The sequence below is a fragment of the Sturnira hondurensis genome, unplaced genomic scaffold (genome assembly GCF_014824575.4).
Source record: "Sturnira hondurensis isolate 20B ecotype Veracruz unplaced genomic scaffold, ASM1482457v3 Scaffold0020237, whole genome shotgun sequence".
Taxonomy (NCBI): domain Eukaryota; kingdom Metazoa; phylum Chordata; class Mammalia; order Chiroptera; family Phyllostomidae; genus Sturnira; species Sturnira hondurensis.
The window spans coordinates 9,363,728-9,376,305 of record NW_028092868.1 but is presented as its reverse complement, the minus strand read 5'-3'; the positions used below and the strand labels follow the sequence as shown (position 1 = coordinate 9,376,305).

General features: G+C 41.3%; 1 protein-coding gene across 1 annotated transcript in view; it reads right to left on the bottom strand.

Annotated features, from left to right (window-relative positions):
• Window positions 1-926: 926 nt before the first annotated feature.
• The window catches only part of DAW1 (dynein assembly factor with WD repeats 1), a 35,792-nt gene continuing 24,140 nt past the window's right edge, over window positions 927-12,578 (bottom strand). The window contains exons 8-13 of the mRNA XM_037029321.1: window positions 10,868-10,974; window positions 9,875-9,977; window positions 8,786-8,900; window positions 5,490-5,566; window positions 3,520-3,682; window positions 927-1,216 (exon numbers count right to left, since the gene is read on the bottom strand). Of these exons, the coding sequence (XP_036885216.1) occupies window positions 1,182-1,216; window positions 3,520-3,682; window positions 5,490-5,566; window positions 8,786-8,900; window positions 9,875-9,977; window positions 10,868-10,974 (600 nt within the window). The 3' untranslated portion in view covers window positions 927-1,181. The remainder of the gene's footprint in view (window positions 1,217-3,519; window positions 3,683-5,489; window positions 5,567-8,785; window positions 8,901-9,874; window positions 9,978-10,867; window positions 10,975-12,578) is intronic.

Below are 12,578 nucleotides of genomic sequence, written 5' to 3'. Positions count from 1 at the left end.
ACTTAAGAACACACTGTTTTGGATGGAGTTCAGTCTCCTAATATCTGGATGCCCGATTTATCTTTGCTGTGACTCACCTTCCTCACTTTAAAATCAGGATAACCTGCTTTGGAACAGTTGCTGGGGGCGCCAAATGAGACTACCTACTATGCAGTTGGGCAACATTTGGTGCACAATAAACTACAATTACTATTTTTAGTATTAAAAAGTAATTCTATAAGATTCTCTTGCTCTAGATTCAGGCATCACGGGTTTTACCTTGTGTTTTTTCCTTCAACTTAATTTGCAATATGTATATAAACATTAACTTGTAATATGTGGCACTTTTACATAAAACAGCCTTTTATAAAACACTCTTCATGTTTCAGCTGCAGTCACATTGGTTTTTTATTATTTTCCCTAGTACAGCAATTGTTTCCCATCTAGATTTCATAATTCAGGAGTCTGAATGTTTATCCTGTTTAACTTTCCCTTATAAGTAAACCTGTCTATACTTTTTTCAGCCCACTATGAATCCAGAGTATATTTGGTATATATTCTAGAGATTCACTTTATTTTCTCTACATGCTGCCCTAATTTTATAGCGTAGGTCCTCAACTTTTTTGGAGGGGTGGAGGAAATATATTCTTGAATGTGAAAGAAGAAAGGTTAACCTTGTATTCCAGTTTCCTTTCTCATTTTTAGCTGAAAAGAAATATAATAACCAACTAAATAATAAAACTTCTAATCACATATTTAACATAACTCTTCCCCTTAAAATGTGTTATAAATACGTACAATTCACAAAGAATTTCTCCGAAATCTTTATTCAACAATCTAAATAAATTGTTGAATTCTACTCTACTCCAAAGTACAATCTAGGAGACACATTGTTAAAGTACTCTGGGTTTCATTTATCAATGTCATGATGCTATCAAAAATAAAACAAAATTGAAATTACTAGTGACATTTTCCAAACAGTAGGCTGTTTCCTGTCATCATCTCTAGCAAATGATACCAAGAAATGATACAACTTCTTCAGTTTTAATAGTCATATCTGTGAAGCTAAGGACAGTGTATAAACAGTTGACTCATGGAAAAAGAGAACACGGGAAATATCAACACAGCATGTGTGACATCTGGGAAGCTCCGGCTCCTGTTCCCACTGCGAGCAAGTGTGTTCATCGACTGGTTCTCTTCAGTCAACGCCATATCCTACAGGTGTTATCCTTGCTCCCTATTAAGACAAATTTCACAAAGTTATTTTTTCTTTTTCATTCACTTCACTCTCTCTTTTTACAAGTTGACATTTTCTGGGTCACTGTTGATTTTCAATGTGCTAAGTGTGCCCACCTACCTACCAAGCTCCTGAGACACTCAGATCAGGCATCTGGGGAGTGAGAATCCTTTCCCCCTTTTTTTTTATTTCTTTTTTCCTTCCTTCCTTCCTTCCCTCCTTCCTTCTTTCCTTCCTTCCTTCCTCTCTCTCTCTCTCTCTCTCTTTCTCTCTTTTCCTCCCTCTCGTGATTCTGTCAGTCCTAAAATGTACAAGTTCACATCCTACTCACACCAGCGAGGTCCATAGTAGGTTAAAATTACAGAGGACCTGGGATCCCAGCCACGTCAGTCATCCTTCTCTACTATTCGCTCTGCCCTCCCCTCAAGCATCACTACCAGGTAGAAATACAGCGAACATGAACATCTCCAGGTTCTGGTGTTCGCGCATGAGAAGATAATGCATTTTACTTTAGAGCATACCCAAATGTCCATAGATGTTTCTCACCATCAGTTAAAATGTACAACTGGCATCCTTCCTACTCTCCCCACTACTATGACACACTCCCTTCCAAAGCACCCCTCCCCTCTGCCAAGAGCCCCCTCTCACATTCCCTCCATGGAAATGGCAGTCCATCCAGAAGCCAGGTGCATATCACCAACATAAGAAGTGAGGGCTCCATGGATTAGGAAATCCTGTGAAAACTGCACATTCCACCAAAAGCGCCTTACACTTTAAAAATGCAATGCCCATGCTGGCCAAGTCCCTTCCAGTTGGTGACTCTACACCTCCCCTTAGGCAGTCCTGTACAACGTGTGCGGCAGACACCGGGCCGACCAGAGAAAGAGCAGATCAGTGCAAACAAAGAGATGGCTCTCTCTGCTGTTGGCAAGATGAGCATGTCACCCCCGGCCTGTTGCCCGGTGGGCCAGTACTTAGCACCTCGGTGCCTCGGGATACACTAAATAAGTAAAAATGCCTTTCAAAGAGCTCAGGAACCAGAGTTCCAGCACTGAAACAAGGCACAGAAAAAGGGGGTTCCTCCCCCGAGCTCTCCAGGGACTTCGTGAAAAGTGGCTGAGGGGCGAGGCACTGCAGACCCGCCTCCCAGAAGCACGTGGGCTGGGGAAGGCTGGTCCTCTGCCAACCCAGCCAGGCCGCCTTCTTCCCTCCTCGGCGGCTGTCCCCTGCAGGGCATCCTGGGCCTTTAATCACAGCCCCCGCTCTTCCCTTTTCCTGGGAATGGATCTGACATGCTGTTCACAATAAAATATATGGCTTCTAATGGTACTCTCTTAGGAATAGCTACATTTCAGTAACCCCTCAAAATTATAGACCCAAAGAGAGCAATCTGTAATTTTAGAATTTATCCAGAATTGAGAAGAAAGGGGGAGGTATTTTAAGGCAAAAGGGGGGGTTATTTACAGCATTCCTGAAGTTGGAGACTACGAAGCAGCCAATATACAAAGCCAGACATGCACTGGGATATGAAGCTTATTAGATAGTTAAGCAGTTTTGAAATTTACTCAGCACATCGGGAGTCACTGAGTTAGGCATGCAGGGTCCTGGTGACTTCTTAGGGTGTCCCTGCCCCACACTGCTGTGACACCCGCCACTGCCAAGTCTCCCCCAGGGGCACCGCACTCACACTATACCGTCTTCTCGTCATTGTTCTCTCCTTTCCTCAGTCTAAATTAATCTATTCTCAATTCAGCTCTTACAAAATGTTAATACGATTAATTCCCAATAAATTGTGAATGGTTAAAAATTACTCAAAATGTGTTTTCTTCTCCAAATATTTGTTTGTTAGCAGGGGACAACAACTTATGCTTGGAAAGTAGTGAGGAAAAAACAAAACTCAAAGAATAAATCTTTAATGAGCTAAAATCCAACTGTGAAGAACCCAGGGTCTCGAATTGTTTCAGCTACTAACACCTAATGACATCAACTGAATATTAACCATCTCATGGACAGGACCTGGGGAAATGCAGTAACCAGCAAGGCAGGCGACCAAATTCTGACTTTGTGTAGAGCGACTAAAATTTAAAATCACAAAGCCTTACAGCCAGGGGCAGGGCTCACTCCTGTGGTTCTGTGATGCAGCTAAAATTAAATAATGGATATAGAGCACCCCTAGATGTACATGAGCCAGGGCCCCTGGGAGAGAGGTAGGGATGGGAGGTGAACTCCTTTTGTATTCAGCTTAGGACCCCTACGTACCACTTGGAAATGAAAGCCAAGCCTGTGGTGTTTATTTCCCCCACCTGTAATGATTATGTTGCCTTTATAGTTGAAAGCACATGAGAAGATCTCATCAGTGTGCCCCTCGAGCACCTGGAGGCACTGGCCAGTGTGAGCGTCCCAGATTCTTGCTGTTTTGTCCGAGCTGCCCGTTAGAAGACGGTTCCCTTGGGGGTTGAAAGAAATCTGCAAATGAGAAAGGCAGACAGATTTGCATGACGATTCCCAACACATGTTTAATCAACAAAAAAAGGACATCACGAAGCACCTGTCACCTTCCCAGTCTGTTATTCATTCTTACACAGAACAGTTCCTTCATGATGGGAAAGATATTTCAGGGACTAATACACGCAAATTAAAACCTAGACAGCAAAAATGTTACTGCTTACCCACTCATAATCCCAAGGACAAAGACCAAAGCACCCTAATCGTTTGAACATGTCCTATCTACTCTTTCCGAAGGCCCATGACTGCTTTCTTCGTGCCAACAAAGAGGCTGAGAAGCCAAGCCAGGCTTCTATACACCCACAGCTGATGCTGCCTCTGCAACCCCGCTTCCGGTCGTCAAAAGCACACAATCTGCGCCACAGAATAAGGGAAGGTCAAGGCCCATGAGCGAGGGCTTTCTGTCTATCGCTGCTCAAAGTGCAGCACTTCTCATAAACATGTTTTGAGTGTCTCCTGGGTGTCAGGCATTGTTTAATAATGTCTGAGCAGTCAAAGAAAACTGCCTATTCCTTTGGGTACCATGCTTACAACCCTCTCTAAATCACCGGAAGACAAGATTTCTGCCACCTCCTCTACAACCGAAGGTTCGATGAAGGTAGAGTGGTGTGGTTTTTTTTTCAGCATTGTGTCACCAATGCTAAGAGCAATCCCTAGCACAGTAGAAACTCTCAAAAAGAATAAGTGAATAAATGAATGAATGAATGTGAACTCTCACTTTGGTGCTCCAAAGAAATGTTATTACTGGGTGGCAATTAAAGAGGCAATATATCACTTAAGCATAAAATGCAGTAAGACAGAATCTTAGAACTCTTTATTCACACATACACAAAAATAGATAAGCAATTGTTGAGTGTGACACGCCAGATATGTCAATCGCTATCAAGTCGGACACTCAGAAATATGACCCAAGCTCTCTCCTCAGCCTGTTGCCCATGTTCACACTTGCCCCATCCCCTCTCTTGCCAGTCCCTAAGGCCTCCCAGCCTATGAAGGGAATGGGCTCTGCACTTCCTTGGAGACCAGGTCTGCTGGGCTGGCAGTGGCCACCTGCAGCAGGTGTGGGTCCAGGAGGGGAGAGAGCATGGCAGGGGGGTGGGGTTGGGCTCCAGGCAGAGCCTTCAGAGACTTGATACCATCAGCCTCTGTTTGAGAAGGAAGAAGCAAATCTGACCTTGGGCATGAGATCAAGGAATTGGGCTGAGCTGGGAGGTGAAAGTCACCAAGTCCCAGCCTCCCCTAAAATTTTCTGAGGATACATCTAAGCCTCAGATCACCAGCTGGATGGACCTGCTCTGTGAACAAGCTTTTGGGAGGATTTTACACACAACTCAAAGCTGCAGTCTTGGAGATTACAAACAGGTCATTTCAAATATTTCCGTGAAATACTTCCTCAATTGCATCTAGTTTACAGAATGCTCAATACTTCTACATGACGTTTTCTTTGCACAATATAAAGTTGTGTGTCCACTACAATCAGGACAAGCATTCAGTAAGCTTCTTAAGTAGCTTATTGAGTACTTTTTGCTAACTAATTCCTTTACTAATGGCTGAGGGGAACACTGTTTATTAAAAGTTGTAGAAATCATTTATTATACTGAGTTTGAGGACACACTTAAAAAAAAGTCTTTTGGAAATTGATTTCTAGAAAGAATGAGATAATTGGATAAACTTTGGTAGCTTGGCAATCAATACACCTACTTACACTAAACATGCTATTTGTTTTTTTGAAAGGAAACAAATGGCTCCAAACAAGAAAGAAACTCACCTTTGAAATCTCACCTTCATGACCTTCCAACTTACTAATGCATTTTCTTGTGGTTGCACTGAAAATTCTTGCTGTTCCTTTTTGAGAGGAGTGGAGATATTTATATAAATAAATTCATCTGAAATACAGAACTTTGAACCACATGCCTTAAATTATCTACATATCCATCCCTCTGGCACACAGCTCTCTGTTAGGTTTGCCTTCTTGACCACAAGGAGAGCCAGCCACTTGATTCTGTAAACACAAGCTGGTCCCACTTGGGTAAGAGCTTATTGCAAGAAATAATGGGTTCCAAGGTAGGAAAGGCAAAGAGACACCAATTCAGAATGAAAAACAAGGATTTTAAAGGGAAAAAGAGGGAATGAAAACAAGTCTTGGTAGGTTGAGGATGCAACAGACAGAAAGCTTAGCCAAATAGAAATCATACACCAAATAGGAGTCTAAGGTTACAAGAAGGCACAAGCGGCCCTGAGAAGGAACGGTGGCCACCACTCAATGAACAAAGAATGGGTATGAGGAAGCCCTTTTCAACAGAAAGAGCTAAGACAACGGTCTGTCCCTGTTTCCCTGTTGTATCCACAGAGCTCAGACGTGCCACTCAATAAATAGATGTAGTGTGAGTGGGTAGATGGACAGATGGATGGATGGATAAATAGAAGGAAAAGTATGTTTCTTTAGAAGTGAAGAATGGAAGAGTTAAATAAGCACAGAAGAGAAAAACAGCAGTAATGCAATTGTTACCAGAAAAAAAGGTAAAATCTGTCAGGCCGGGTGAAGGATACTTTCTTACTGCAAATCACAGCATTATACACAGGTAAAATTAGCAAGGATAGGGTGTTTTGGTGGCTTAATTTTCTTTCAGAGAAAAGCAAAACATCTTAAATCATAACTTACCTTTCTGACAATGTCAACTCAGGAGGAAGTGGACAAAATGATAAAAATTACTATTTTAGATTGAATATAATAAAAAATATAAAACTTGTCAATTAGTGGGACATTTCAAAAGCCTTAAAAGCAAGTGACCAACCTGTTTTAAGGGTTTGTTAATAACACAAAAGGGACTATTCTGCATAGAGCAATGCTCTAAAGTAACACAAAGGCATTTTTAATCTTCAGAAAATACAGAAATAAGATAGCCTTGAAACTGTAATTTTTTAAAATATAGAACTATATATAAAAATATATAAAAGATAGAAATATGAGTAAGACAAAAAATTAAGCTTTCAGAGTAATTCCAGTGAGGGAGATACAGGTAATAAAGCGAAAGAGATGCAGTTGAAGAGATAACTCACTACGTTGATACATTCAATTTTAAGAAAGAAATCAAGAGCAAAGACCAGACATAAATAAAAAAGGTTGGTGTAAAACAGCAATACTTCTCAGGAGGCACAGAATGAGAGCAGGTTTACAAAACACACCAAAAGAGAAAAGACTTTTTTAAAGTAATATCTATCACACAAGAAAAGAATAGAATCACTGCTAGGAAAACTGGCAGATCAAAGAAAAACAAACCTAGAAGAATTGAACTTGTATTTTATTCTTGTCCATTCTTTCATGTCCTGCCCGTTTCCCACCACCACCACCCACCCGCCCTCGGCACTGACCAACTCCTTCCATTCTGTATAATCTAGCATTTCACATAAAACAAAAGTATGGCATTGGTCATCGCTTCCCTGTCAGTGAGAACAGGCATTTCTGTCTCTTTTGTTCACTGATATGACCCTGTTCCTAAAACAATTCCTGGCACAAAGTAAATACCCCATATATACATTTATTGAACAGAGTTTTTCTATAAATGAGAATGATATTTAAAATGAAAAGAGCAGATTAATTATACAGTTAAGAGATGACTTTAAAAGCAAAAAATCTGTGAGAAAATGAAAAATAAGTGGTTACTTTAAGATAATAATTGTCCACTGCTTTTCACAGTGGCTACACCAATCTGCATTCCCACCAACAGTGCAAATATGGAGATACCCCGCAAATTCAAAATGGATCTGCCTTTTGACCCAGTAATCCCACTTATAGAATTATATCTGAAGAAACCCAAAACACTAATTTGAAAGAACACACGCACTCCTATATTCATTGCAGCGTTATTTACAACAGCCAAGATACGGAAACAGCCCATCAGTAGACGAGTGGATAAAAACAACTATGGGACATTCACACAATGGAATGTCACTCAGTTATGTTAAAAAAAGAAGGCGATTTTACCATTTGCAATAGTATAGATGGACAGGGAGAACATCATCCTAACTGAAATAAGCCAGTCAGAGAACACCAATACCATATGATTTCACTCACGTGTAGAATCGAACAAACAAACTGCACTAACAAGCAAAACAGAGAGAGGCTGATAGAGAGTCCGATGTCAGCTAAGGCAGGTGGTTAGGGAGTGGAAGGATCAAGCAAAACAGACTCATAGACACGGACAACAGTGTGCTGTTTGTGGGGGTGGGGGTAGAGGGGTAGAGGGGTAAAAGGGGACTAATGATAATGGAATACATTACAATAAAAATAAAACTGTTCAGATTCAGAGGAATTATATTTCCAGGATATAAAAACATATCTATATGATCAAAGAATTGCCTTTGAAAATCCTAGTAAACAAATGTAATTTTAAAAGAGAGACAATGAAGAAGTAGAAACTGGGTAATTAAAATGAATCACTAGCAGAATAATATAATGGCCTACATGGTCAACAGGGACATGATGCAGCGGTATCGCAGCATTATACACGGTCTTTTTGAATTGAGGCACAGAGTGTAACACCAGCCTGTGGTTATCGATAAGGTGGCACAGACGCAGCATAGAATCAGAAGTAGTCATCAAGAACAGGAGGTATAGCAGAGCATCATATATACTCATCACAAAGATTTGTTAGGCATAGTGGAGCAGCACATGTGGTTATAAAGGACAAAATGCAAATTTATTATAATAGGACTATGGGCAGTGGCCGAGTTGATGAGGTTGACATTGTGCAGCACGATGCATGAACATCGGGGGATGACCCAGAACATACCATTGTATATTGCCATCAAGGAGGTGATGCAGACCTAGTATTAAATCATTTGCAGCTGTCAAGGAGGTGAGGCAGACCTTGAATAACATCGCATGTGGTTACCAAGAATGTGATACAGACACAGTGAAGTAACATACATACAGAGATGAGGCAGATACAGTTTCTATCCTATCTGGTCCTCAGGAGGATGACCTATAGTGTAGAATCACACATATTTTTCAAACAAGGCATGAATCCTCCCACAAGTTAGATGTATGAACAGGTGTCCTACCATCGGCTGAAGCAGTTGCAATAAGCTTCCCAGTGTAATCAAAACAGCAGTCTAGAATTTCATCATCGTGGCCTGTTAGTGTTGCCAGGCACTTCCCATTTGTAGCATCCCACAGCTGTAATTATGAAAAAGCAGAAGAAGACCATGACTTCTTGTTGAAATGCAAAGATGGCCAGAAGTCGTGTTTATGACATTTTTAGGGCTGGTTAAACACTGCCAAAATCCTATGTATCGTGTTCACACATTCTGTTCATTTTACCTTGACTTTTGGTAAGAGGCCCCAGCTAAGCGGCTGACAAGGCACACTCTGGTCACAGACGAGACCAAAGAAAGACATTTAGAATGGGTGGTGCAAATCTGACACTACATTAGGGGGAAAATCTCAAAGTGTATACTTCACTGACTGGAGTGGAAATGCACTCTTTTCACAACAAGGAGGTTGATCTAAAACTAAAATGTGAGAAAATGAAAAGTTTGTCAAGATTATAATACATTGGATATGTAATTAAGTGATACTTGCAGAGTATAAGTTCTTGGTAGCAGAAACTTAAAGGCAGGGATGAGAAGGGAGGGGGAGGGTGATAACGGGGGAAAGAGGGGTCAAGTCAAGGAACGAGGATAAAGGACCCCTGGACCATGGACAAGTTCAACAGGCGGGGAGGACAGAGTGTGGGAGAGGGGGTGTGGGTAGGGCAGTGGAGAGTAATGAAGTAAAAATGGGGACAACTGTAATTGAACAACAATAAAAAAATTTACATAAACACAGGGAGACACTGTGTTGAGTCTTCTTGAGCTTCACCCCCATCTATGTTTAACAAAGGAATAGAGGGACAGTAAACAGAAATAATGTGCCTTGTTAAAATAACATCTCTTAATACATTTAAGTCCATTAAAATTGTTTTACTACATCATAGTTCCTTTAAACTTGAGGCAACCGAAACTTAAAACGTAAAAATTACCAAATACTATTTATAAGTTAACATCTTAAGTTTACAGTGTCTTCAAAGCTGTTAATGCTGCAATGAGCGTCTGACACAGTGACCAGCACACATGCGAGAATGACGAAGCAGATCCGTTATTCGAGCTCACCATGCAGGTTTTGTCCATAGAGCCGGTCAGTATCATCGAGCAGTCCCAGTTGAACACGGCACTGCTGATCTCAGCGCAATGCCCGATTAAGGTGTGCACCTTCCTGCGAAGTGGAAATGACTCAGAGATGCCTTACGTCAGCGTGTGCGCACAGTCCGTGATGGCAAACCCATGCATGGAGGAGTCTCAATTCTGGTTTTCACAAAATAATGGCTTTCATGACTAAACAAAGATGGCTTTACGGTAGCTCAAAAGGAGTTGACTACAACTTTCATTTCAACAAAAATATACTTAAATTTTAAATAATCAAAGATAACATTACTTCAGACGACACTTCAGGAAGGCGCAGATAAACAAATAAGGGCAGTCTGAAATTCTGGCAGCATCCTCACACCAGGTGAGTGGACCCGAGGCAGCTCAGAAACTGCCCCCCAGTGTCTGCAGGACCCCTCCTGCCCTCCCATTTCCCGTTGCCTCCATCCTGATCGGTGCCCCTGATGAGAACCCCTCCTATCCAAATGCAGACAAGTCCAAGGGTGCAGTTTAACAGCACAAATAGGCTAATTTGGTTAACTTCTTAGCAACTAGAACCAAAAATAATTAGGAAGGAAATTGAAGTTCTCGAGCTAAATTAAATTTGGGAAATTAGCCATGATTTTATTTATTCATGACAGCCATGCCTACCATAATCACAAGCCGGTGAAATTTGATTACTAGGAAAAGGGATAAATAACAGCTACACAACCAGGCTATTGCTACCATTCCCCTTTCATGTTCCTCATTGGCATTCTTTGTTCAGAATTCTGAGAAATCACATATTTTCTCGTGGATCAGAAATATCATCAAAGAATGGAATACTAATTGTGTCCTAGTCCTACGTCCCATCGAGTGCCGAGCACAGTTAATACATTTAAGACTAAACTAATAAATAACAAAGATTTGCCTTCTCAACCCTCTGATCCAGGCTGAAAACTTCTTAAAAATTCAGAATACCTTCCAGTTCCAGTGTCCCACACTACGACTGTGTGATCAAAAGACCCTGTGATGATTCTGTCTCCCACGGTGTTGAAGGACAAGGAGATGATTTCAGCTGAATGTCCCTAAAAAAGAGAGGACATCGTCACGCACACTTTTAGTGAAAGCAGGTGCTGCAAATGCGTAATATCAGTGCCTAAAAGAAAATGCCAGACAAGGCAAAGCTGTACCTATCGGGGAGAAGGTGAGTGGTTGGCTGAGGTAGGAATGGGGTGTGACTGCAGCTGGGCATGAGGTGTCTTTTTTGGGGTGACGGAAATGTTCTAAACCTAGATTTGGGGGATGTCTACACAATTTCATAGGTTTATTCAAAATGGACATACACTTAAAGCAAGTTCATTTTAACTCCATGTGGCCATTTGTTTGTTTGTGTTTTAAAGGAAGAGGGCGTGTTTGGGGCATTCAGAAGGCTCCTTTCACAATGTCTGGGAGACAGGAAACAGGGCTGCAGGCTTTATGGGCCAATAACAGGTGATGAGTAAAAGAAAAAAGTTTGCCAAGTTAATAACCTTAAAAATAGAAATTCTTATGACAATTTAACATGAATTGATTAATAAATATCTGGCCTTTGGCCTGACTTCCCCTTGATTGGGGTCTAGAACCAAAGACGCTGAGACAGCGAGCAAAGCTCCTCTCTACAGCAGATTCTGCCTGGAGAAGAGCCTTTGTTTTTCTCATTATTTTAGGGCATTCACATCATGACTTTTTAAAATAATACAAAAGTTCATTTACAAATTAAATCTCTGGTTTCTTCCAACTAACAGAAATGAAATGTAGATAAACATTAAAATTCTGAACACACACACACACACACACACACACACACAATGTAATTAATCTCTGGCAGGACACAGGTGTGCCAAGCAGGGCTCATCCTTTTGAATGTTCTGGAGGAAGAAGCAGTAAAGAGGGAGCAACCCACAGAAATGATGAGAACAGTGATCAGAAAGATACTTTTTAAGTAGCACTGGGCACACACACACAAAAACTAGGCACTCTGAGTTAAGGAAGAAAAACTTTTAGTGTTAGTTAAAAACACTTTCTTTCTCTCTTGTTTCTGCCATTTTTTAGTCATTTTAGTCATTTTTTAACTTTCTTAGAAAAAGCACTCCTAGAAAAGAGTTTAACTCACTTATAATTTGAAAAGATAAGAAAACTGGATTTCCTATCCAGCTGTTCCTACTTATTGCCACAGAGAACTGCTCTATTTTTGTTGGGTAGTTTGGGATGGGGCAGGGAAAAAAGAGTGGGGGGTCGCAGGTCATTGGAAAGTGCTAGACTCGTGGTGGTGACAGGCAGGGGCCCCAGTGGAGACACAGCATCAGCATTCACTCTGGGACAGTGCCCTTTGGCCTGTTTCTCTCCCGCCACTTGTCCCTTGTCATTTCAGAGGTTGTTTAATACAGAAGCTGGAGGGTAGGGGAGAAGAGAACCAACAGTCATCCCCTTGAGGAATTTTCTGGTAAGGTTCCCCAGTTCTGCCTCTTCCCAGAAGTGTCAGGCTCCACCCACTTTGCTTTTAAAAAGCCAGAGAGATGATGAAGGTTTTTGAGCTGCTGTAGGTGTGGACCATAGGCTGAAGTGAGTCAAAATAAATACGGCTTCCTCTGGCTTCCCCATCATACCCAGACACAGGGTTGTGGACAGCAAGCAGACCTACTGGACAACT